The sequence below is a fragment of the Eschscholzia californica genome, unplaced genomic scaffold (genome assembly GCF_041429995.1).
Source record: "Eschscholzia californica isolate CP2 unplaced genomic scaffold, dmEscCali1.0.p SCAF_5, whole genome shotgun sequence".
In the NCBI taxonomy this organism is placed as follows: domain Eukaryota; kingdom Viridiplantae; phylum Streptophyta; class Magnoliopsida; order Ranunculales; family Papaveraceae; genus Eschscholzia; species Eschscholzia californica.
This window is the reverse complement of record NW_028238472.1, coordinates 34,490,638-34,518,241: the sequence shown is the minus strand read 5'-3', so window position 1 is coordinate 34,518,241 and position 27,604 is coordinate 34,490,638. Positions and strand designations below refer to the sequence as shown.

The 27,604-nt window shown below is 36.3% G+C and overlaps 1 protein-coding gene across 2 annotated transcripts; it reads left to right on the top strand.

The window, feature by feature from the left end:
* Window positions 1-437: 437 nt before the first annotated feature.
* Window positions 438-24,919, top strand: LOC147538794 (uncharacterized). 2 transcript variants are annotated; one of them, XM_086641427.1, is made up of 39 exons: window positions 438-892; window positions 1,370-1,443; window positions 1,855-1,954; window positions 2,214-2,321; window positions 2,874-2,990; window positions 3,677-3,827; window positions 4,577-4,824; window positions 5,032-5,220; window positions 5,988-6,064; window positions 6,150-6,267; window positions 8,308-8,391; window positions 8,588-8,680; window positions 8,850-8,951; window positions 9,270-9,338; window positions 9,449-9,544; window positions 9,643-9,750; window positions 10,336-10,449; window positions 10,790-10,873; window positions 11,052-11,180; window positions 11,698-11,896; window positions 12,013-12,156; window positions 12,312-12,355; window positions 13,119-13,202; window positions 13,810-13,878; window positions 13,969-14,045; window positions 19,064-19,133; window positions 19,842-19,991; window positions 20,960-21,025; window positions 21,196-21,340; window positions 22,080-22,144; window positions 22,248-22,313; window positions 22,700-22,793; window positions 22,951-22,987; window positions 23,064-23,121; window positions 23,221-23,331; window positions 23,504-23,571; window positions 24,079-24,145; window positions 24,234-24,302; window positions 24,583-24,919. In XM_086641427.1, the coding sequence occupies exons 1-39, from the start codon at window positions 836-838 to the stop codon at window positions 24,664-24,666; spliced, it is 3,885 nt and encodes a 1,294-aa protein (XP_086497553.1). In that variant the 5' UTR covers window positions 438-835; the 3' UTR covers window positions 24,667-24,919. The 2 variants fall into 2 exon arrangements, with proteins under 2 accessions (XP_086497553.1, XP_086497552.1); XM_086641426.1 differs by having other exon boundaries at window positions 501-892; window positions 12,303-12,355.
* Window positions 24,920-27,604: the final 2,685 nt, after the last annotated feature.

Sequence of the window (27,604 nt, the reverse complement as noted above, 5' to 3'; positions counted from 1 at the left end):
AAGAATTAATTTCTATATGACCCCCTACTTTGTGACCAAAATCATAAATTGAATAATGTACAAACAAAATCCATCTCTGCTAATCATATTAACGACGAAATAAAATAAGGTGGCATAACTACGAGTAATCATATTGAAGGATAATTGCTCTTGGTAGATTTATTTTATGTACGCCAAAAACAGCCTTTGTGTCTTTGTAAAAAATAGTAAATCTAAGGGGTAAGAGCATCTCCAATGCAACACTCAACAAAAACTCAATTAATCCAATGTGTCAAGTGTGAATTGAGTTTCTCTTTCCTAGGTGGCACAATTGAGATACTCAATTCAAAATTCTTCTCCAATGCAACACTAAAAAAAAACTCAACATTTACTTTAGATTTATTCTTGTTTCTTATTTTAATATATAAAACGATGATGTGGACCAATTGAAATACAACAAGAATTGAGTTTTCTTTTGAGTATCTCAATATTTATTGTTGCCACATCATATTGAGTTTCTAGTTGAGTGTTGTATTAGAGAGTGTTTTTTGTTAAAAACTCAAATAATCCTGTGTGTCAAATTGAATTTCTTAAGTTGAGTGTTGCATTGGAGATGCTCTAAGCTCAATTACCCATTATTGAGGGGGTAAACTCAATTTGCAATTGGTGACGAGGGGTTAATCGAGAAACCATTGGATGTGTTCCCAAACAGTCCAAATCAACCGATTGGTTCGGTGGGTTGGGTTACTAAATGGACACCTCTAATAAATAGGCGGTTTGACTCTTATATGCTCAGTAACTACTCTTCTGGTTTCTCTCCTTCCTCTACCAACCTTCCTGATGCTCTTCAACCACAATGAAATTCTTTCAGAGAAAAATGCTTGGATTTTTCATATCCATCTCTCTTTTACTAGTAAGAATTTGATATCAATTTCATCTTCATTTCGTATTTTCTTTGTTTATGATCATCCATTCGTTTTACTTTTTTCTTTCTTCTCTCTCACCTCTCTTGCTTTCGATTTTCCTGATGCTTTCGGTGTTACGATTTAATCGATTCTTCTCAAATATATTGAATTCATGTTTTGATGAGATACTCGGTTATGTGATTTTGGTGTTATCTTGGTTCCTTTTCTTCCAAGTTTTCATTTTTTGCAGTTTTATCATTTAGGTCAATATTAGGCATTTCTAAACCGAGATTGTGATCTTATTACAGGTTTTGTTGATTTTAGTTTTATGTATTTAAAGTTCGTTTTCCAATTTCTTAATTCAGTAATTTTGGGAATTAGATGAGAATTAGAACAGGTTTGACTTTAGTTACTGCAGTTGATTGAAGTGATACTATTGGTATTTTTAGGGTTATCTAATTGTATAATCTAATATTTGTATTCAGGCAACGATTATACCTTCAGTGAACAGTGAGATTTCTGATTCAGGGTTCATTTTGACTGCCAGTGGCACAACCAAGTAATATAATTTCCAAAACTGAAGTTAATTTATTTATTTATTTTTGGAAATTGACTACAATCGACGATAGTCATTACAATGGCATTGATACATCAAAATGTGATAAGCACGATAACTGCCTTATTCAAGCTCTATCAAGAACGGGTCTATATCCCAACTAAACTATGACCTAAAGCCCAACAACTCTATTTATACCTTAATAACCCAAGTTCAATAAACCATGGAATCCACCTCCTCCGGGAATCGAACCTGCGACCTCCATGATTTTGGAGTTTATGTCAACATTATCCACCATTTGGGATACCAAATGTTTACTTGATGTTAATTAATTACGTATAACAAATGAGAATTTCCAATATAAGTTAATCTGAAAATTATCGTTTATTACCTGTGGTTTTTCAAAATTGTCAGGGAATTACATTCAAAAGATTATTGTGCAATGTATGATACTTGTGGAAAAAGAAGTGATGGAAAAATTTTGAACTGCCCATTCGGTTCTCCTGCTGTTAAGGTATTACTTAGTTTCTAAGATTTGTTATGGTTGCAACGAATATAGCGACGTATTACCAACAACAATACATGGTTGTGATACTTTTAGTAAATATACATTTGTTAGTGTTAGCGTTGTGCAAATGCTAGACTCTTCTATATTAAAGGAAAAAAACCCTGCTAGTGCTAGAGATGCCATTTTACATGAATTTTGTAGTCAATTTTTTATGGTTATTAGAAAAAATAATGTTTTCCTTTCTTTAATTGATATGATTTGGCAGCCAGATGAGCTGCTTTCTTCAAAGATCCAAAGTTTGTGTCCAACAATCACTGGGAATGTTTGTTGTACTGAGTTTCAGTTTGATACTCTACGTTCACAAGTTCAACAAGTAAGACTGTTATACATCTATGACTTATTGATGATTATTTTATATGTTTCTGAGCTAGGATACTATTCGTTTTCTTTTTATTTATTGCGACAGAAAAGTTAATGTATCATGTTAACACTGTTAGTAAAAAAATAATGTGTTGGAAATGGAACTCATTTGAATGTGAAGGAACTGAAAACAAGTTGGTTTGTTTCTTATGTTTTACGAGTTATCTGACTGTGTTTTATTTCTTAAAGTTTCAAAGTTGGGACTTGTAATGTTCTAGTTTACGTTCCAGTGTTAAGGTAAGCTTCAAAATAAATCTAAGTAACTGAATTTTAGAATTGTTTATCAGCATCTATATCAAGTTTCTTGTAGCTCATTTATTGCTTCATCCTGGCATTTATTAGACCCGATGTTAGTTTTATGTCGATCTTATAAGTTAAAAGGTATAAAAGATGTTAGAAGGTTCTTTTTTTTGGTGTTTTCCATCTTGTTTGCTCTTTTCTTTTTGTTGGTACTGTTGGACACAAACATATTTCTTTTCTACTTACAGCATTGAATCGTTTGCAGGCAATTCCGTTTCTTGTAGGCTGCCCAGCGTGCTTGAGGAACTTCTTGAATCTATTCTGTGAACTTTCCTGTTCTCCTAATCAAAGCCAATTCATCAATGTGACTTCTATTTCAAAGGTCAGGATATGAGATTACACCATCTGGTTAGAAGTTCGAACCCATGGTTCCTATAACTCCTTTGTAACTTCTTAATTACTAATTTGTTTCTATCAAGTTGTCAAGTGACATCTTTACACTAATGAAGTATCTTTAGAGACTTCCATTGGAGTTTTAGAGTAACTAAAGGATATCTATTTTGTCTCGTAGGCACAAATTGATTGGAGATCACCAAATAAAACGTGACACATAGGACTAATAAATGTTTATTTTTGTATTTTCTGGGTTTTACATTAGAGATGTTATTACCTTTGGCCTTGAGTTCAACCCTTGACATGATGAGCATAAGCATCAATAAACCCGTGACATGGTTCTCACTCCTTTCCTCTATGGGTGCTCCATAAACACTTCAAACTGGATTTGATTTATCATAAAATTCACTGAACTTCTATGATTTATAGGGGCACGTAAGCATTAGCCATTAGGTAACTGAATTCTTTCCTTCTGAAAGATAATATCAAGGGTCTGATTTCAATTGCATTTACTTGATGTTTTTTCTAATATCTGTTGTTAAGCTCCCGCCTTTTATGTGCACTCCTCTACTAAGTTTTATTCTAACTCGAGATGTTTTTAGATTAACTTTTCTATTAGTTTAAGATGCTTATCCAGAGAACATATCAAATGAATTTTAACTTGTCTCATTTTAGGTTAATAAAAATTTGACGGTGGATGGTATTGACTTTTATGTAACTGATGCTTTTGGGGAAGAGTTATTTAATTCTTGCAAGGATGTGAAGTTTGGGACCATGAACACTCGAGCCATAGAATTTATTGGTGCTGGTGCTTCAAATTTTAAAGGTGAGTCATGACAGACATTTTATACAGTAAATGGATCTCATATAGTCACACTAGCAGTAGAAGATGTCAAAGGGATTCTGTTCCTATGGTCAAGGATGATAGAAAACACTAATACGATCACATAATCTGACTTCGTATACAATTGGGATGCATGGATATTGTAACGTATCATGTAACCGATATTTACTGTATTTCCTTTTTGTTTCTCCTGATTATCCATTGTATTTCTATATTTCCTTAATAAAACTTCCATTCAGTTTTTCAAAAAGAAAACATATAGTCTAAGAACACTTGTTTGGTTTTCATCCATCTGTTTGTGTTAAAAATGTTTTCCAGCACTTATTTGGTTCTGGACCTTCTGGTGGTTTCCTAGTATTTATTGCAAGTTGCAAATTTAGTTTTAGCTGCTTTCTCCAGCGTATATCATAATTTATGGGTTAGCTGTTAGGATTGCTCCCTTATAGCTAAGCTTGGAGACTGCAATCTCGTCTTTCCATTCAACAGCACCTAAGAGTCTTACACTACTTACTTTTCAACTGCTGCTGATGACAGTGTGGGCTGCAAAGTTTTATTTTGATTAAAATAATTAAAATGTCGATGTGGGGCTCTAGAGCTTTTCAAAGACTGTTAAATAGTCTTTGCCATTTGCAAGCAGTTGTGGTTGTGGATGGATTCTGTAAGGTGCTCTTATATATGGATGGACTATCTTCTAATTGAGATGATGTTTTTACTTCTGATTGGTCTTATAGAGTGGTTTGCGTTTATTGGGCGGCAAGCGGAACTTTATGAACCTGGATCACCGTATGCCATGAAGTTTCAGTCCACTGCTCCCGAGTCATCTGGAATGAAACCTATGAATGTATCTGCTTATTCATGTGGTGATAATTCACTTGGCTGTTCTTGTGGTGATTGTCCTTCCTCTCCAACATGCTCTAGTTCAACCCCTCCCTCTCCGCACAAGAAACATTCATGCTCTATTGGGAGTGGGTTTTTGAAGGTAATAGCATAACAGGAAATGAAATAAGAATCCTACTTTTTTTTTTCTGTGGTGTATTCTATTGATTTACGATAACTTGGGTTCCATATGTAGTTACAGACTCACAGAGTTACATACCAAGAAACATGCATTACATTATGTAGCTTTTGTGGCCTTCCAGATATTGAGTACTATTTTATAACTTCTGTTCACTCTCTGACGATGCAGGTCAATTGCCTTGACTTTTCATTGGCCATTGTATATATTGTTCTAGTTTCTATGTTTTTCGGATGGGGTTTATTTCATAAAAGAGAGAAAAGGAGCTCTGAATCTGAAATGAAACCATTATTGAATGAAATGGATGAAGGTGAAATCCACTCTTTTCACAAGCAAAAAGCTGGTATGCACCCTGTGCAGGTAGGTCCTACTTTCTAGCTGTTAGCGCATTGTCATCTTTTCTTTTATTGTTTTCCTTCCTGACAGAGTGAAGTATCTCATGTAAAAAGATGTCTTTACCATCACCGAGGTCTGTGATTTAAATATGGTGATCTGACAGTGAAGTCCTTTTTCAATTTTTAAAATACGTTGATCTCTTTGAATATATACAATGACCAAGGTCTGTGATTTAAATATGGTGCTCTGACGGTGAAGTCCTTTTTCAATTTTTAAAGTACGTCAATCTCTTGGAATTAAAAAAAGGTTATTCTTTTCCATTTTGTTACCAAGTTTTAGCTTCTGTCTTGGCCTCCTGACATGCAATTAATTCTTTTTTCACTAAGGGTACCTGTTAATTGAGGTGATATGCAATAAAATATGTTCCTGGCATTCCATTTCATACTCTGGCCCTGAAGACCTGCTTCTCGGAATGCAGACAAACTTTCTCATTTCTTTCATGAACAGACTTCCATTTATGCTGTTTGTATTAAGGATGAAGTCTGATTAGTTGAGACACCCATCATTCTTGCCAATTTATTACATTTGGTGGAAATATATGTTTGAGTTAGATTGTAGTCAGTAAAGTCTATCAGTGATCGTCCAACATTCGAAGGGCAAATAGCGAGAGATGGACTTCTTACATGATGCAATAAATTTCATAGGTTTTGCGTTGGCTAACTACCACAAAATCAGTGTATGGTTCTTTTGATGTATCTAAATAAATGATTATTCTAAGTAAATAATCACAGATGCTTGAAGAACATCCTCCCATAATGAAGGGGTTCCAACTTTCTGTTGTTGAAGGCTACATGTCCAGTTTTTACAGGTAATGCCTACGCAATGAATGATGGTTCCACAAATACCTAATGATCTTTCTAATTTATGTCTCCCAATATTATTATCATTTCCAGGAGATATGGAACTTGGGTTGCTAAAAACCCGACTCTTGTGCTGCTTTCATCGTTAGCTGTTGTTCTTCTACTCTCCATAGGTCTTATACGTTTCGAGGTGGAAACACGACCTGACAAGGTATTGCATTGTGATAGTTGTGAGTTAATTCAATGGAGTATATAAACTGTGATTTGCAGAGCTTGTCTCTTGCATGGGTAATGAAAATTTGTGTTGGCTATACTTTATTATGATTTCCTGTTGGATTTTATATTCCTAGAAATGGGTGTTCGTGTTACTTTATTATACTAATATTAGTAAATGCTTTATTTATTTTATTAAGCTAATATTATTTAGCAGATATACAGGGACGGATTCAGGATTTTCACTTAGGGGGTGCGGATTTATATACCTAAATAACTTTTTTTTGCAAACACAATACTTAATAAAATACTTATATTCATTAATTATATTGATACATCAACGATTACAGACGGAATTGACCTCTACGAGAGTTCATATTTTGAAATGTTCGCATAATCGACTCATTGTCAATTTCACTAAAAACTTCTTTCTCAATAAAGACTACTAAACTATCATTTAGTTACACATCACCCATCTTGTTTCTTAAGTGTGTTTTAACTAGCTTCATAGATGAAAAAACTCTTTCAACAGAGGCAGTTGCAACCGGCAAGAGCTCCAATTCCATCTTAGTTTCCACCAACATTCTAGCAAGAACTCCAATTCCGTCTAAATTTGAGAAATCGTCATTTTGCCTCATATTGTAAATGTGATTATCAAGCTGAGAACTTAGTAGAGGAGAAGTGATTTTAGTGTGGTTTGAGATGAAGAAATGGGAGATATATATATAGAGGTAAAAAAAATTGTGTAGTTGGATGGTTGGGTAGATGAATTGAAGTTTAGGGTAGATGAATTGGATTTTATAGGATTTATGGTAGATGATTTGAAGTTTATAGAGTTTAAGCTTTAGGGTAGATGAGTTAAAGTTTGTAGGATTTATGGTTAGAGTTGAAGTTTGTAGGGGTTTAGGGTAGATAAATTGGGGCTTGTATGAGGTTTATGGTAGATGAATTGAAGTTTATAGAGTTTAGGGTAGATGAATTGAAGTTTGTAGGGATTTAGGGTAGATGAATTGAAGTTTGTAGGGTTTAGGGTAGATAAAATGAAGTTTGTAAGGATTTAGGGTAGATGAATTGAAGTTTGTAGGGGTTCATGGTAGATGAATTGAAGTTTATAGAGTTTAGGGTAGATAAAATAGAAGTTTGTAGGGTAGATGAGTTGAAGTTTGTAGGGGTTCATGGTAGATGAATTGAAGTTTATAGAATTTAGGGTAGATAAATTGAAGTTTGTAGGGTTTAGGGTAGATGAGTTGAAATTTGTAGGGATTTAGGATAGATGAATTGAAGTTTGTAGGGGTTTATGGTAGATGAATTGAAGTTTATAGAGTTTATGGTAGATAAATTGAAGTTTGTAGGAGTTTAAGATATTTGAATTGATTTTATATAAGTTGGTTTTTGAATATAATCTATTTAAAAAAAAAAAAATACTAAAAGGGGACAATTGGGCTCAAACTCGTGCAAATTTGGTTACATGTCCAGAAGGCGGTCCATACTACCATCAGGCCACTCTATTATTTCGACATAACTGTGCACGCTGCTGTAAATAGACATTTAAAAGCCACAGAGCACTTCAAAAAAAAGAAGTAAAAGTGAGTTTCGAACTCATGACCTCATGGTCAAGTAGTTTCAATTCCCGCGATTTGCCATCACGCCAGACCCTCCTTTGTGTCTTCTACACACATAGTTATATACATATCCATTATAACTAGATGTATAAAAAACAAAAAATTATTACTACTACTTATACTTTTTTTTACGGGAGGATCGAGGGGGTGCGGCCGCTCCCCCTCGCACCCCCATGGATCCGCCCCTGCAGATATACCTTTAAAGTTAAAAATGGAGTTTGATAATTCCGCATGAGGGTTATTAACCTGTTATTTTTGAAAATCCATTAACATATAATTTTGTGTACAAACTTGTTAAAAATTCCTTAATTTGGCTCCAATGAACTCTGAAGTTCCATTTTTATGTTTTCGTGATAGTACCCCTTATTATTGTTCAAATGTTGCCATTCTCTTAAGTATTAGAACTTCTGTTTCAGTTATGGGTTGGGCATGGAAGTAAAGCTGCAGAGGAGAAACAGTTCTTTGACACCCACTTGGCCCCTTTCTACAGAATTGAACAGGTGATGAATCTTATTTTCTCTTTTGGCTGCTCTTTCTCTTGTGAATGTTTTTGAATCGCAAGTAATTTGTGCCACTATCACTTGTTTTGTTCAAAGAAAACCTTCATTTCATGGGTAAAAGAACTGGAAAAGTACAAAGCAAATAAGAAAAGCGAACTGTTCAGTGTTTAATTTTTGCTGGTTTTTTTTATTGCAGCTCATATTAGCAACTATTCCAAATGAACATGGAAAGGCACCTAGTATTGTCACAGATGACAATATTCAGTTAATGTTTGAAGTACAAAAGAAGGTAATCTGAGTTTTTATTATAATTTGTCAAATATAATTCTTGGTATGAATTAACCTACCAATTTGTTTTATCTTAACTAGCTTTTACCTAATTCCAACATATACAAGATTTCTTTAATCCTAAATAGTGCGAATGACATATTGCTCCTCTTTATGCTTAAAATTTACAGGTTGATGGACTTCGTGCAAATTATTCTGGATCTTTGGTATCTTTGACCGACATCTGCTTGAAGCCACTTGGCAGTGACTGTGCGACTCAAAGTGTTCTGCAGGTATTAGTCCTTGCATCTGCGTTAACTCATATCTGTTCTTCTTAGCATGTGCAAGCTTCAGGATGTCGAAAGCAGTATATTTGTATGGTAGTTTTCTATTACGAGGGTGTCTCTGTTAGCTGCTATCTAGTTAGTTGATGGCTTGTGCAAAGCTGTCTTCAAAAGATTATTACATTGTTTGACTCATTGTTGATATGTCGTGAATCATCAAATTTTCAATGTTTCTTCATGATATTTCATAAGTTCTTTTTACCGTCTTTTGTATAAGACATCATTGCATCTTATTTTCTTCTATATACATCTGATTTCTGTTTACAGTATTTTAAAATGGACCCTGAAAAATATGATGATTATGGCGGGCTTGATCATGCTGAGTATTGCTTTCTGGTAAGTTGGTTTAATATTGTAGTCAATATTGTCTTGGTATATATTTAGTTCTAAAGTTTTGAAGTGTTAAAGACCAATGACAGTCACTTACCATAATTTTCTATCTTCAGCATTTTACCTCTACGGAAACATGTTTGAGTGCATTTAAGGGCCCTCTTGATCCTAGCACAGCACTAGGGGGTTTTTCCGGGAGCAACTATTCAGAGGTATGACTAAGCTTTATCCTTGAAGTTACTGATTTAGTAGTAATCAGAGGTAGGACCTAGTTTTATCACCGAGTAATTCCGTGTATGATTCATGACAGGCTTCTGCATTCATAGTGACGTACCCGGTGGTAAACAATGTTGATGAAACAGGCAACGGAAACGGGAAGGCAGTTGCTTGGGAAAAGGCCTTCATTCACTTAGTGAAGGTTCGCTTACTTTGCTACTTAAATACCTTATTCTCCATTTTCATTTAGCCTATCTCCCGTACTGTTTTCTGGCGTTTTATCTAGATAACCAAGTGGTGGATCATGAACACAAAGTTGGTTATGAAACTTCCCTTCGAATTAATAAGCATTCCAGAATAAACCCAGAGTAGAATTTTGTATTTTTAGGATGTCGATCTTCTCTTCTTAAAGATCATCCTCACATTGAAAGTTAGATAATATTTCCATTCATATTTCTCATTGTGGTGAGCAAAATTCACCAAAAAAATTAAACTATAGTACCTTGCTTGTAGTAAAGCATATCTTTTCTTTCTTATGTTACCTTTTGCTGCACATTTTAACTCTATGTAGGGCTACAGTACGTATTTGTGGTTCTTAGATAGACTGGCATCTTTACAGAAAATATTACACTGCACTTTATTTTGTTTATGTAGTCCAGATTTGCAAATATGTGATGAACTACAGTAAATTTTTGTTACTTGATACTTCAAAATGATGTTATTTACTTATTTTTTACTTGGGTAATTGTTTGTGATTACAGATTTTAATTCCATTTTTGTCCAACAGGAAGAGTTACTGCCACTGGTTAGGGCCAGAAATCTTACACTCTCCTTCTCGTCAGAAAACTCTATCCAAGATGAACTGACAAGAGAAAGTACTGCAGATGCTATTACCATTTTGGTGAGTATTTAGTGGAGGATTCGTGCTAATCTTCAGATTATCCTAAAATGATATTGGTGTAAATTCTTGACGAAGGCACAATCACTTATTTCCCAGTATTTATAGTGAAGAATACTATCTACACTTTAGGTTACCTTTTTCGAATGATACACTAAGTTGGCCTGTTGTCCAATTGATCACAGTTTTCATCTATTGTCTTTTTATAGAGACCAGATTAGAACTTCTAGGATCCTTAGTAGGCGAGTTAGAATTTCCCGGTTAATGAGTGACGATTCCTTGGTAGTGCATACTTTCTAAGAGATTTCCTTTTGACAGCATGTTCTTTCTTACTTGATTACAGATTAGCTATATTGTGATGTTTGCTTACATATCTTTGACTTTGGGAGATACACCTAACTTGTCCTCCCTCTTCATTTCGTCTAAGGTATGACCTTTGCTCTTCCGTAAGGTCTTACTTTATGAGCACCGAGCACTTAGCAATTATTGTTGTATGCACTTCAGTAATTTTTTCTATTTTATTTCATAGAGCTTTTGTTGGCTACTTGCCTTCACATATTATGTATCTGTATGCAAATACGTCGATCTCTTTGATTGGGTTCCAGGTATTGCTTGGTCTCTCAGGGGTAGTGGTGGTCATGCTCTCTGTCCTTGGATCTGTCGGATTTTTCAGTGCTCTCGGAGTTAAATCTACTCTAATCATAATGGAAGTCATCCCTTTCCTTGTGCTAGCAGTAAGTTCCTTTTCTCTTAAAGAATATCCCTCTATTAACCTTTTTCTACTCAGCAAACAAGGCACCTAGTTATGGTTTCTGATATGGTCATCCATATTAGGGTCCATATTCCGTAGGTATTTATCATTTTCTATATGCGAGATGGTATTGAAGGGGGGTCTTATTATTTTGTAGTTATTTTGTGTCTAAAATTGTCCAGCTTAATGAGTATCTCAGAACAAGCTTTTGGGTTTTCAGTAGGTTTTCGAATCTTTCATGGAGATATCTATGTAAGAATCTGCTAGTACAAAATAAAGTAGATTAAATTTGAATAGTTTTATTAATAAACACTTGATATAATTGTGAAAATTATTGTACGAGACTATTGTATTCATATTTCATACCTCATTCGTGAAAACCTCTCTGGAGGAGTGTCCTTACATCTTTCACAATGTATTTATTAATTTATGTACTTTTCTCATAATTGGCTCATTGTGACATCTATGAGCAATATCATACATCTGCAATTTTGTGCCAGGTGGGAGTGGATAACATGTGCATCCTGGTACATGCTGTGAAACGGCAGCCGGTGGAGTTACCTTTAGAAGGGCGAATAAGTAATGCACTTGTTGAAGTTGGCCCATCCATAACACTAGCTAGTCTTTCAGAGGTTTTAGCATTTGCAGTAGGAAGTTTCATTTCCATGCCAGCTTGTCGAATTTTCTCCATGTTTGCAGGTCAAAGATATTATACCTCACATTGAAGCTTTTGATCTTTTTTACTGTCTATCTTTGGAACTACGTGAAGTCGTTTAGCTGACTTTGTTTTCTCCGTTACTTTTTCTTTTCTACAGCATTGGCTGTTCTCTTGGATTTCCTTTTGCAAGTTACTGCTTTTGTTGCCTTGATAGTTTTTGACTTCTCACGTACTGAAGATAACCGGGTTGACTGTTTCCCATGCATAAAAGTTTATTCATCTCCCCGGGAATCTGATGAAGGTAACTGGTAGAAGTCTCTTCTTGAATGTTGACGTATACTTACTGACTTGAATTGCATTCCTTTATACTAGTGTAGCACTTTGGTGTGTTTTATTTACCATTCTTATAACTTGAGATGGATTATTAATTGAAGAAAATATCTCAAGGAAATATAGGTATTGGACAGAGAAAACCTGGATTGCTGACGCGCTATATGAAGGTAGGCCTTCATAAAGATGTTCTTTTTCTCTGCGGCTATTCAAACTTCAAAAGAAACATTATCGAATTGCTACTTTTAACCTAATTCCAAAATTCCAGTAGCTATATCTTCCCCTTGAGCGAAACCATTCTTTATTTGAATTTCATTGGGTTGCGCCAAGGTAATGCGATCATTTGGACTCCATGCCGTGGTCTTTTATATTTTCTTTCACACCATGCATCTGCTAGTTCTTGCATGAATTCGGTTTGAAATACGTGGACATTGTCAGCATTGTGGAACATTTATACGTTTCAACACATGCAGCCTTGAAGCAGTGTAACTTAACTTGATCGGTATGCATTTTTTGAACTTCGTGACATTACAGAACAAAAAAATCCTAGTAGATAAAGATCAATGATGGTTAATAATGGAGAACTTAGAAACTGCAATACTTGAATCTATACTCCTTGATACTCCACAAAAGTTCAGGAAACTGGCTTTAGCTTTTCATTGTCCGTCTATTTGACTTGTTCTTAGTTAGTAGCTAAGAATCAGTTTGTTATTGTTAAGGATGAAGAAGATTAGCAATTAGCTGAAACCATTTTAGTTGTGAATGTAAGGCACTTCAACAAGAAAGATGTCCTCGGGAAGCAACATAAGTTGCTACAGTGTATATAGAAATCCGTTTGCTTATTTGAGCCAATAAGTTAGTTAGATACGTCATGCACGTTTCCCTTTTGTTTGCCTTCCTTTCTATTGATAGCTCTTTTTTTCTTCCTTGCAGGAAATTCACGCACCTTTTCTTAGTCTTTGGGGTGTTAAAATTGTTGTAGTTGCTGTCTTCGCTGGATTTGCTATTGCAAGCATTGTAAGTTTTTGATTGTTATTCTATCTTTCTCTTTTGATCTGTATAAATTGAATTAGGATCACTGACGGAAACAGAGGATTAGTAAAAACAAACAATGAGAGTGTTCACAGAGAATGTAACTTTGAATAATGTAGAGTCCAGTATTGTCAAGAAGAGAAGTTTCCCTGAGCAACACAATTAAATTAATTTTAAAGGAAAGCTACTATGCTTCTGATTCTTTATTCAATAGATTTGAAATAAAAGTTTTCTTAACTTCCAAATTTTTGAAACATCTATTAAAAATATTCCTTTTAACAGAAACCAATTAGGAAGAACGAAACTGAACTGAACCACTTTGTGGAATAGCGGAATGTAGTCCTAACACCAATGGATTAAACTGGCTGAGAATGTTTTTGGCTAACTGTTGTAGTCGTTAGTCGCGACATATTTACATGTAACATAATAAGTTAACAATGCATGGTTCTCTCATGAAATTTTCTCTCGGGATTAAGAGTTATGACACTGGCTGGCTCTCCATAAGTTGTTCCTCCAATATCAGTATTTTCCTTTTTCACTGATGATCTTGGACCATTGTTAAAGTTTACCTGATTTTCTTCACACCTTATAGGCACTATGCACAAGGATTGAACCTGGGTTGGAACAAAAGGTTGTTCTTCCCCGGGACTCGTATCTTCAGGTAAGTTCCAGATATGTTGTGTTTGTGTTTTATCAGATATATCATGTTTTCCTTTCTGTATTCTTCTCAGATGTAATTGGTCACGTACAGGGATATTTCAGTAATGTCACGGAGCATCTCAGGATAGGCGCGCCATTATATTTTGTGGTGAAGAACTACAATTACAGGTAGCCTTGTCAATCCTATCTGTTTTCACCTCTTTATTCCGTGGTTGAAAGAAAATGTGGAATTAATTGATGGAGTCTTTTGAGCGCTTAGAATGGGAAATGAGGTGATGACGCTCTTCCCTCGATAAACATGAACTAGACAAGAACTACAATTCATACACCTAATGTTTAGTTTCTTTGGATGTACATTGTTTCCTTCTTTACTTGTAGATGGGGCCTTTATCAATAACAGTTAATACAAAGAAAACTATATTAGAAAAATAGTTAACAGAGTCGTAGTAGGTTAGAAGGGTCAATTCAGCATTCAGATCCGAAATTTAACAAAGTAACTCTTATTAATGCCCTGTCAAAGAAATAAATTTCGAAATATTTCAACTTCCATGTCTACCGAATTTTAATATCTTGTTTAGATCAGACTTCGTGAAGTAAACTCGTTGGCGGAAGCTTCAAAGGAGGTTTATTACCGCTTGTTATAACGAATTTTAATAAAATTTTGGATAAGAAACTGAAGTTAAATTTTTTTTTTATTACTAATCTAATACTGTTCAATTATCAAAAGAAAATAATTATTTTTCAAAAACTGAACTCTAAGGTCAAAATTAAAACCTAACAACGTATTTATATTACTAATATATCCTGAACGTAATGGGATTTTAACACCTTCTCAGAGTTAAAATTGTACTAACTAAAACAAAATAAAAGGAATTAAAATCTAAAAGATGAGATAGAGAGAGGGGGGTATGAAACTTAAGAACTGATGTATAGTACTAATATATCCTAAACCTCATGAGATTTAAAGCCTACTCAGAGTTAAAATATTGTTGACTAAAATAAATTAAAAGGAATTAAAATCTAAAAGATGAGAGAGAGAGAGGGTGGCAGGGCCGTGGCTAAGAATTTGGGGGCCTCGTGCCAAATTTGAATCTGGGTCTACTGTACAAAAAAAAGTTTAGGACAAATTGAACAAAATAGATTATTAGATAGATAAAAACACAGATGCAACTAATTGTGTTTTTAAGAAAGTATCCGTAGGGAATTTTTCATTTCAAAATATCCTTTTTATAGGAAATCTAGTTTTTGAATCCGCAATCACTTGTGAGCAAAAACAAATTTGTTTATTTTATATTAGATTGTAAGTTTAGATATACAAATAACATAATAATTTTATACTTACATGGAACTTTTCATTTTAATATAATATCATATTGGTCATCTAATCCACGAATTATCCAAAATAGCTAGGGGCATGTGGATTACTTTTGTTGACCATGGCTAGCCTAAATGAAGGGAAGAAAATCATTTATTCATAGAACATACAAAATAGAAGCTAAAGGCGATATTTTGAATATGATCGTTACGTATGTACTTACATATTGTTGAAAGTTTAATACTTTTAGATTTATATTTGCTTTAAAAACACTTCAAAAGCTAAAAAAAACACTTCAAAAGCTAAAAAAAACACTCCAAAAATTTAAAAATAATTTAAAGAGGTCTAATAAAGTAGAAATAAGGATTGATATAGCACTAGTACTCTCCACATTACACAAAACCGGCAAAAAATATGAAAGGAAGGCCACGTGAACCCAGGTTATTGGATGGAATTCAGCACTCAGCAGTATTACCAATTGAGCTGATAGACTTTTATGTTCAATTATGCATCTTTATTTATGTATGCATGATATATCCTTGATTGAAATGGGCCACTTGTGGTGGTGATGGGGAGGGGGGAGGGGGGGGGGGGGGGGGGGGGCAAGTGCGGGAGCCCTGCCCGCACCCCCTATTCACGGGCCTGGTGGGTGGGGTATGAACCCCTAATGCACACCATCCTCTCTGGCTTGAAGGAACTTCACCTCGAACTTAGAGAGGAATGCCTGTTGTATCTGCATTACTTGCAATATGCCCAATCACATGACAACTAAGCACTTACCCGTAGATCCAGTTAGAGTGTTCGTGTTGCTTGTGGTTGAACGAGTCTGATGGAAAACCGCCATTCAAAGGCTGCTTTCAGCTTTAAGAGGGAGCTGAATAGCGTCTGCCGAAGTACGAATTTCAGAGTGGACAATATTGAACTCTTTCAGTATATTCAAGGATAAGGCTGAGGAGTGACGCCCAATGTATTGATCTTCATCATCTCAGATATTTTACGTGTTCTAAGAAGTATGATTTCATCAGTAAATTTTGTAACCGAACGCTCGTATTGTCCAAGCAAACCAAGCTGCACATGTAGCTCTATTCTGTGATTCTTCTGGAGGAATTCCACCATTCAGTAATTGGTACTAAACCAGACTGGTCTATATGTCTCTGAAGTGAATCCCACTAGGCAAGACTACTACCTCGGGTCTCAACAAGAGTCGCACTAGTCGGATCACTGTAGTTTTTACAACAAAGTATTTTTTCCACTTTATTAAGCCTGTCAGCAAATTCACCCCCACTTTTGTTTCGTCAAACTCAGGCACCTTTAATCTGACATCCACTCCCTGATATGCTGTAAAAATTGCAAAAGATAGGCCATAGCTTGAAAATAATTTACCTGTCTTTGACGACCTTTTGGAAGGGGTGGTGGTGGAGGTGGATGGTAATCTCGCCTCTAGTGGTCTGCTCCTGACTCATCTGTTAGTCGTCCATTATATGGTTGAGAATTGCTTGTGGGACCTCTCTGATTAGGTGGTGCATGATTCGTTTTTTGATTAACCTGTATCCGACCTTAACCCCTTTGCCGTCTGTTTAGTTGTCTATGTCAAACATGAGCTGTTCACACAACCTCATTACAAGGAACCCGTGCCTCCGGTAAGTTGGGTTTTCTAGGTAGTGGAGTCGGCGCTTGAAGAGACAGCTGAACCCATGCCTGAATAAACTCTTGTTGAACTAACGAATTATGATCACCTGGCTTATGTGTCTGACGATCGTAGGCCTGCTGCATCGTCATTCACCATGATGGGACTAGAAGAGTCAGAGGATGCATAACACCGATTTGATTCTAATAGATACACGAAATAAATCTCGAAATATATTGAGGTTGACCCATGGAAGCATGTGGAGGTTGGTTATGACATTAGAATGCTATTTGTGTTGGCTCAAGTGGTCCACAGGGTGGGGTCGGTGAAATAATTGGGTGCACGAACGGTAGGGTGGAGGAAAGACCATTGTGTTTAGTAAGGATGCCCCTAATGGCCTAACATAATACTTATGAGGGTCATGGCGGTGTTCTGTGTTTTGAGATGGTTTTGATTGGTCTTGTGGTGCACCAGGTTAGTTGAAAGTAAGTGGGGTGCCTTCAACATGACCTTGGAGAATGTGATGGGAACTGGGGACATTTTTGTCTGCTGTTCGGGGATCTAGTCTAGGCTGAGAGTCAATCATTCCATGAATGGTGGCACCTTCAAAGAGCTTACAAGAGACCAGGTTTGATGTGCATTTGGTCGCTAGCGAGCTTGGACCAAGCGCTTGCATCCCAGGTGCTTTGTTGAACATTTTGGGTGTGTCCACAACAGTAGGGTTCCACGGCTCGTCTTCACTTTGTCTTGGTTGCGATTGTTCGAATGCAGTTTTGGTGTTTTATGGGCAGGCTTTGTCAGAATGCCCTCTCCGTGAGGCTTCACTGTCTCTACTTGGCTAGCTTGTTTCCTCGGGATTTCCATCAATGTGATTCCCCCTATGCAGAATATGTGGATTTAAAGTGAGATTTTCTTCATATAGGTGTTTTGGAATGACTTATTATTGGATTTTGGTGTTCGAGAGTGGCTACTTGTGTCTAAGGAATGAAATTTCGGTTTCGGTAGAAATTTTGCTCGGTCCTAAAGTGGAAATGTTTCGGTCAGTGTGGAAATCTTACAAATCTACAAAAATGATAGAAATATGATTCAATAATGTATAACAAGTATAAACCATAATGAAGCATAAAAATGATGTTTCTAATGGATTAACATTATCTATTAGTTTGAGGAGTATTAACAATTACACAGTTACGTCGGGGGGTAAATTGAATAACTTTTTGACTTTAACACCCAAAATATAACATTCTTACTGATAATAGTTAATAGGTAACAAACTATGTTAGTTTGAGAAGGTATCGTCAATTACACAGTTATATCATGGGTGTTTCTAAAATAAAATCAATTTAGGCAGCCAAGTCCGGGCATAAATAATTCAAATAGATTTAGAAACCATTAAAAACATAACATAAGAATCAAGAGATATTTATGAGAAATGAAGATGAAAAAGATGAAGGAAAAGATATGTTTATAGTATTAGTTTTTCATGTTTCTTTTTGCTAGATTGCTATTATGTCGGTTGAAATTTCCATCATGTCGGTGGAAATTTCGATATTTCTAACCATTTCGGTGGAAATTTTGAAATTTCCAACACTTTCGGTGGAAATTTCGATCATGTCGATGGAAACTATGCAGGAAATAGTTGTAAGTGTTATTTCGTGCACCTACTCTAAATTTCGATCGTGTCATGTTTGTCGCCGGATTTGTAGCATGTCGTTGTTCATTATCTGACCTTGGCCGTTCGTCATCCATTGCAACTGTGCCGTCGGTTGCTTTTTTGGGCAGGTATTGTTTCACAAGAAAATATCGAAGGCATTGATAAACTCATTGGGGAAGCTACAACGGAGTTTTACTATCACTACTGATAACAAATTAAGCTGAAATTTAAGAAATTGTTCTATATCTATCAAGACAAAATATTATTGTAAAGCTGAACTCTATCTAAAACCAAGCCATTACCTATAATACTAATATTTTCTAAACATAATGAGCTTCTAAAACCTAATTGGAGTCAAAATTGAAGTAAAACAAAATAAACAAAACTAAAATCTAAACAAAATGGGAAGGATGTCTGTGTGTGTATGTGAGAGAGAGAGAGTGGGTGGGTATGAAACCCTAAGTCACGTTTGTTTCCTCTCTTGTCCTTCTGCAATGGAATCCTAAAACTTCTGCGTCTCTGTTCATGTGGTTGTTTAGTTGAAGTTTCCTGGTCGATTTGTACTAATTCCAATCTACCTGCGTGCTCAGCTCAGAATCAGAACAAACTAACCAGCTATGCTCAATCAGCCATTGTGATTCAAACTCTCTACTCAACGAGGTAAGTGATAGCTATTAGATTTTTTTTGAAAAATACTACAACTGATTATGCAGTTGGCGTCTTGCTCGATAGTCCTGAGACTGAAATATCTATTGCACTGTACAATGTACATATACCAAGAACTTCCCTTGCTGAATCAATTTAGTTGACTTGTGATATGAGTAATAAGTAATAACTGAAATTCTCTTGTTAAAAGGGAAGTAACAACTGTAAACTGTAAACTTGAATCTTTAGTACTACCTTTGTAACAGAATATATTTCAAACCTCATTTTTTTGATAGTTATTGTAGTGTACTTTGTTACCTCCGATTATATGCTGAGGATGTGTGGTACGCTGTATGGAGCAAGGAATATATTTCCATTTCCATGCCTATCAAATTTTCCATCGAAACCGAAATTTAACTAAAGTTCTCTTAAAAATGCCTTGTCAAGGAGACAAATTTCGAAATATATTGGTTGAAGTGACCGAAATATTTTCATTTCCATGTCTACCGGAATTTTCACCAAAACCGAAATTTCATTCCTCGGTATGGATACATGTTCTAAAGACTAAATGTGTCAATGAAGAGAAGACATGAAAAATTCTGAAAAAAATGCGTGAGCTAATTAGCTTTTCGTTTTTTCCCTTCAATGAGCACGCTTTAACTTTCTTATGTTGTTTTGACCATGTATATATCTGTAGTTATCTATGTTTTATTTCTTTTGCAGATAGCAAGAGCATCTTCAGTACCAGAATCAAGCTACATAGCTAAGCCAGCAGCTTCCTGGCTTGATGACTTTCTAGTATGGATGTCTCCAGAAGCTTTTGGTTGCTGTCGTAAGTTCACAAATGGGACTTACTGCCCACCAGATGATCAGGTGAAGTATTTAAACTACCCTGTCATGCTTCCCTGTTGGAGGCACATACTTCCTTTTTATAATTTAAAATAAGAAATTGCTTGGATTTGGTGTGGTACTTCAACATTGAGTTGCTACTCTGAGTACGTGCCGTCTTATTCTGTTTGTCAAATGGGTAAAATGAGATGAAGGCAGCTGAGTGGGTAAGGATCTCATGCAATCGTTTTGTATGAATCCGGGTGGAGTCTTTGGCCCCATTTGTCTAGTTTTGCATATCTAGCAAAGAGCGATCCATCTAGCTTAGAACTTTCCCATGTTTCAGTGTACTCAATTGTAAAATTCTACTCTTTCCCTTTTCGAATTTGCCTCAAATTGAAGATAAAATTAAAACAAAGGAAGATTATTGCTTTAATTACTCTTTTCTCATAATACGATGATTTTACCTACTATTCCGAGTTCCAGCAATATGTTCTCCGTACACAATGCCAATTCCGCTATTATTCTTTGCTTGAAATTTGGACAAGGAATGCTCTAGTTCCGTTGGTAGTCTTTGCTATATATTATATCCCCTGACACATTAATTCTATCAGATGATATGTATGACTGGTAGAATAGCTAACCAATTTCTGAATATACTTTTGATGCCTGTACATATTTCTTAGTGGTGCATAGCAATTTGAGGTTTCATATGGATCTGGTTGGCCTGCAACTTTAATCATTCTTTAGTGGTATACTCTTGCAGTCTTACTTCTTGATATATTTCTTTGAAGAACTGTGAAAATTGTTTACCATCATAAGCTATCAGTTTGTATTCTCTGAGAAAAGTTATCTCTACGTCACATTACATTCTGTGATCATTTTCTTGGGAGTAGTTTTCATGGTCCTGGTATTTTTCTAGCAATGGGTTGCGATTTTATACTTTCTATTGTAAATACTGATTTATGAAGGATGTGCCTAGGCTTACCAAAAAGATGTATATGCCTTTGCAGCCTCCTTGCTGTTCACCTGATGACGATTCTTGTGGTCTTGGTGGGGTTTGCAAAGATTGTACCACGGTAATCTCATTTTCAAAACTTTACAAGTCCATAGCATGTTTTACCTGGTTTCTTCTTGGGTTTATTTTATTTCGGGGTTACAATCATATTAAAATAGGATTACTTTTTCTAGAGAATGTAAACTTCGAGGAAAAGGTCTCAAGAAATAATAGTTGTTTTCACTATTGCAGTGCTTCCGCCACTCAGATTTGCACAATGATCGTCCAACAACAGCACAATTTAGGGATAAACTTCCATGGTTCCTCAATTCTCTACCCTCGGCTGATTGTGCCAAGGGTGGCCATGGGGCATATACTCACAGCGTGGACTTGAATGGTTAGTATGATCTACATTGATGTGACAGCACTTAATTGTAACCTTTTTCTTCAGTAGCAGTCAAACAAGCCCAGATTTCATCGACCATATGATTAATTGGCTACCATTATGGAAGTGAATTATTTATGCCACTGGACATTGTTGTGTTTATATCAGATTATATCTGAAATTTCGTTTCATATATGGGTTCGTCATTTTACATTAGCTAAACCTCTCGTGAACCCCCCTTAGTAATGTATTCGAATTAATCCTCAAACTGGAGGTATCATCTCAGTGTTCTAAAAGTAAAAGGATCCATCACTTTTTTAGGCTTCAGTTATCTACATACAGCGTTTGCAGACGTATGCAAGATCTGCACATAGTTTGCTCAGGTTTGAATAGGTAGCCTAAGCCTAAATCGACTTCTACATGCGTTTTAACCAAGACCAACAAGAATTTGGCATCCGGCCCAATTTCTTATCAAAACCTTGTTACATAGCTGAATTGATCACTAATGTGAGGATAAGCTTTCTGTTCAGTGTCATGTTCGTGTGTGCCCTCTTAAAATAACCTCGATCTGTAGTACTTTAGTGGCCCCAAATGTCATTATATATTCTTATAGTTAAAGCCTTAAGTAGCTATTTTCAGATCTGGTCCTACATACCATAAAATAAAATCCTAGATTCTACCGGACTTAGGAGATGATATTAAACTTGGTGTACAGTGTATAGACTCTTGTCTTCTTAAATCAACTTTTCAGGTTATGAGAAAGGTGTTATTCAAGCATCAGAATTCCGTACATATCACACTCCACTTAACAAACAGGTACGAATGTATACATTTAATTAATTGATCAAAAAAGTATTACTATAATTATATGAATGGAATCTACTTCCACTTAATTAAATCTGCATGGTCTTTCTCGCAGAGCGACTTTGTAAATTCAATGCGCGCTGCACGGGAGTTCAGCTCAAGAGTGTCCAAATCACTGAATGTAAGTGTATAACCAATCATAATAACTAGAGGCCAATCACTAGTTCTCATCATCATATTCTGGTAACGAATAAATAAATGATAAATCAACCCTTTGAGAATTCATTTTCTGGTAGGAACAAAATAAAGATTTTCAGTGATAAATTTGTTACTTATTTTTGGGCTAGTGATGTTGATTAGTGTACAACAAACCTTTGTGAAGAAGCTTGTTAGTGTATTAGCCAGTTCTTGCCAAAATTGTTAATTAGCAGCAGTAATCTTGATTCTTTTATAGCCATAGTGGCTGCACCAACTATGGTGATCCAAAAGAAATATGTTATAGCTATTGATTTGCATTCCATGTATTTCTTTTCATTGGCCGCACTAAGTCTTACCTTTCTGATGCAGATCGAAGTGTTTCCATATGCCATGTTTTATATTTTCTTTGAGCAATACCTTGATATCTGGAGCACAGCTTTGATAAACATTGCCACAGCTCTAGGTTAGTTTCCTTTTTCTTTGAGATGTATGTGGCCTTGATTTTCTTTTGTCCTGTGAAATATGAATTTAGCAGGTTTTGATATTCTGTTTTCGGGTTTGAAATCTACTTCACCTATTCACATTACGTGCTAAATGTTCTAAATTTTTTCGTTCGACAGCTGCTGTGTTTGTCGTTTGCCTGATTATCACCGGAAGGTATCTGATCTTTTCTTGGTTTTAATTATATGGTAGCTCCATATTTATTGATTTAATTTGTTCCTCTGCATGCCAGTTTATGGAGTTCAGCTATCATTCTACTTGTCTTGACAATGATTGTCATCGATCTCATGGTAAACATTCTTTGCATATAGTTTGGTTATGTTACTGTTATAGTAGTTTATATGCTTTCAAGTCCCGAAATGGACTAATAATAAGATTGAGTTCTGCAGGGCGTGATGGCATTTCTGGGAATCCAACTTAATGCAATCTCGGTTGTGAACCTTGTAATGGCAATAGGGATTGCTGTTGAGTTCTGTGTGCACATTACACATGCGTTCTCGGTTAGTTTTACCTCCTGGCTATTACTTTATTCCTAGAGACCCTATAATCTATATCTATTTTCATTTTCTATATACCCCAGCGTCCTTCGCTAGACGTCAACCTTTTTTAGCTCTCAAAGAACTCTAAGGATCTGATCCACTGTTCTAGAAACTAAGTTTTGCTTCTGCACAGATAAGCAGTGGGGATAGAGGGCAACGAGCCAAGGAGGCCCTGGGTACAATGGGAGCTTCGGTCTTCAGGTTCAGCATCACCCTTCATTCATTAACTCTTTTTTGTGTTTCTGGAAGTGCCAAATATATTAAGAGGCGCGAAAGGGAAATTTAAGAACAAATAGGGAGTTGTTTACTAGCAAATGCGCTTTCTAGACTAATAAGCTTCCTCACATAAAATTATAAAAGATATACCATGTTAGTATCCCGATTCAACCTCAAAAACATTGACGAAGGCAACATTTCATTAAAAAATGTCAGAAGGCATAGAAAAATACAATAATGCAAGAATAAGAACCAAGAAAAAGATCACCAACGCGGCCCACATACAAGAACTGGGGGACTCCTCACAAGAAGAAAGTGTCCCAATTTTGACACGGAAAAGTGGAAATTATGGTGCCATAATTGAGCCCTTCTAATTCTTTTAATTTGCTGCAAATTTGCACTATGTTACCGCTTTTTCATCTAGAGTTCACTTTATGTCACTTACTTTCGTATAACGATTTTGTTACAAATCTTTCATCTGTATTTTTTCAGTGGAATCACACTTACAAAGCTTGTTGGAGTGATCGTCCTCCGCTTTGCAAAATCAGAAGTTTTTGTGGTCTCTGATTTAACACTTGATCCTTCAAATTTAGCATCAATATTACCGCCAGTCGGTGCCTCACGTCTCAATATTCTATGTTTTGCAGGTCTATTACTTTCAAATGTACCTGGCGTTGGTCATAATAGGTTTTCTGCATGGACTTGTTTTTCTACCCGTAAGTCTATTCAACTTCCTTTCCCTTTAAATACCCAGAAACAAGAAACATCCAGATGAATACTAGGTAGACCCAAGTTACAAACGCCAAGTGTATACTGCCTGAATCCTATGCCTGACCCACTCCTTGGGATTTGCACGCATCATGTGTGAACTTAGTCGAGCATAAGATTAGGGCTCAATGGAACCATGCGTGACAAAATCAGCCAATGACGGACGATAGAAGTTAATATGATTGTGTAGACCGTAGTAATAAATATGAATTGTGATTTTTTGGGCAGGTGATCCTGAGTTTGTGTGGTCCACCTTCAAGACGGACGTTAGTCATCGAAGATCAAGAAAATGAAACATCAACTTCTTCATAAGTTCATACATCAGCTGATGACTAGTAATATTGAGTAGAAAATTTGTAAATAAACAACATGAAATAGGAAAGAACATTTTACACAATTTACCTTCTTCTAATCGTATTGATGTAACAAAAGTGTTCAGGTTCACCATAGTAAGATTATAAAAAAAGATGGTGTTAAGTTAAATAATCTGTCGGCAAACAAAATTGTTTAGGTATATCATGTATGTAAAACTACAATCTCTGTTAATAATATGTATTTAGTCCTATTCTTATTATACAATATAAAGATTGAACTGAAAAATAATGTCAAATATGAGTTTGTTCCAAAAAATTTTTTGCACTTGGAATTTCAAGTTCTAGAATCATTCTTTTTATCTAAAAAGCCCCCCTTTTTTTAGTCTGTGGTCATAATAAAACAGATTTGTTCAGTATAAACTTAACGAGCATTTTTAGTGCGTAGGTAAAGGTAAGATGGGAAAATTAAACCTTTTCTGATGGAAAAGAATCAATTCTTTCACATTTGAGATTAAGCTTTTTTAAGAGATTGGTCGGGTCGTAAGAAAGTCCGGAGGTGCCTTTAGAAAGTGTACATTGGAATTCTGACGGTGCCTTTAGAATGTTAATATAAGTTTGAGAACTAGTCGTATCTTCTTCTCGTAAGTCCTGGAAAACGTAGAACGAGAGAAGCTAGGGTTGAGATTCTGAAGGAAGGTTTTGTAGCAGCGGCGGTAAATCCTTCCGTAATTTAGGCAAAGAATTGGTAGGGTCCACGAAGTTTGAAGTAATTTGGGGGTTTTCTGAACTTTGATGTGGCGTGAAAATGCCACATTTAGGTCACTTAACTTTGATGAGTTAGTTCTTTTAGAGTTTTATTTCTAATTATTTATGTGCTTTCATTGCTAGGTAGTTTATTTGGGGTTTGGCGTGTAATTCGGAATAAAGAGAGCGAATTATCACATTTTCATCTTATGCGGCAAAAGGGAAGAAAAGAGCACCAGGGGTATTTTGGTCATTTTGGTCAATATCAGAAGTCAAACAACAAGTGAGGTCAATGACGAGTCTGACGGTGAAAACGGAAGTCGATTCGGAGTTCGGACGGAAAAGTTGTGAATGAAAGAAGCCGAGGTTCGGTCTTGAAACAAGGATTCTATGAAGGCACCCCCTTGGTTCTAAATGTAGAGACAAGATGAAGGCACTCCCTTGCTTTAGAAAGAAGCCCAACCCAAGAGCCCAAAGAGGAAGAGAAGAATAGAGATTCTATGGGCACTCTTTTTGGTCCAAGTCAAGACTTGACTAAGTCTAGGGTTTTTTATTGAAGTGAGAACTATTCATCATCTTCTTCACCAAACAACAACCAAGAAGAAGGGAGAGAGAAAAGGGCTAGGGTTCTTGGGGTGTTTTTGAAGTTTTCTAGGGTTTGGTAGTGAGAGAAAGAGAGAAGAAGGAGGAGTGCCGGCCAAAGCAAGGCCGGCCAAGCTCAAGGCCGGCCGAGCCTTGGCCGGCAGCAGCTCGGGCTGCACGGCAGCAGCTCGAGCTGCTCGGGAGAAGGTGCAAAGCAGCACGGCAGGGCAGCAATAGTGCACGAGCAACAGCTTACACGGGAACAGCCATGGACGCGCACAGCTGCTGGCTCGGCCGGGACACACAACAGCTGCTCCGGTTGCTCACCAGCTCGGGACGCGATTTTCATGCACGGGACAGCAATAGGGACGCGTACGGGAGCTGCAAGGACGGCCGCAACTTGCTGGGAACGGCTCGGAACAGTAGCTTCTTGCCGGGACAGCAGCTTCTTGCCGGATAACCTAGGGTTTTGGCCGGAATCTTCATCTCTTTAGCCGGTTTTTCTTGTGTATTCCGGCAACCTTCTTGATCCGAAACCATGGGGCTTTTATTCCCCGTGCTATGATCTAGCTTCCTATGGGTTTGATTTTGATTTTGGGTAAGAAATCTTTCGAGAGAGAAAGCTTGATGAAGCTTTAATGGAGTTTGGGTGAAAATGGAGAAGATGATGGTGGTCGCTATGGGGAAATCTGATTTTTGCTCGGGGACACCCAAAGTGCACTATTAAAGGGAAATCCAGAAAATCGCTAAGGGGAGATCGACTACACTTAGAGACTCATTTTTCTCGACGAACCTAGCCTCGAGCCACATCGAAAAAGGGGGATTCTCTCATCATTTTCTTTCCATTTCTTATTCAATCACCATGTTTAGCCAACTTTAGTATGTCGATTATATGAGATGAAATGTGATGAATTCGTGATTATGTTTTATATGATTTGATGTTTTGATTACAAATTGATGCTCATTTATTTCGATTATCGTTTCGATCGTATTTTCATGTGTCTTGTCAAGCACTTCGCATAGTTAATAGACGAAACGAAGTATTCGATATCGATCGTAGTTTAAGTCATAATTTCATGTGTCTTGTCATGCACTTCACATAGTTAGGCGACTAGACGACACTTTCGGTGACTCGGGATTAACCGATTTAGACGTTTGTTTGACTAAGTATGATCTCCGGATATACATAGTACTTAGAGACATCTACTTTAGGAGTCGAATATCGATTGCACCTTGACACATCAAATCGGACTACACATAGTCGTAGGTTTATCATTATGGATTCCCGGACTTCGACACCTCTCTCACTTATTTGTTGCCCGAATCGAGTCTTACCGTCTCCCGACTCTTGTTCCTCCAACTGTTCTCTCGAATCTCTCTCGCCCGTTTACTTTTTTTGTTTAGTTTAGTTTATTTTACTTGTTTGCTTTATTCTCTTATCACCTTATTCGATCAAACCCCCATTTATCTTTGTTTCCTTTCCTTTTTAGTCTAAGTTAGCTTGAAATATCTAGACCGAGGGACAAGACCCTTTGATATCCATTTACCTTCCTATCCTTGGATCGATCCCGGCTTTGCCGGATTACTACTTGATACCTCCGCTTGGGTGT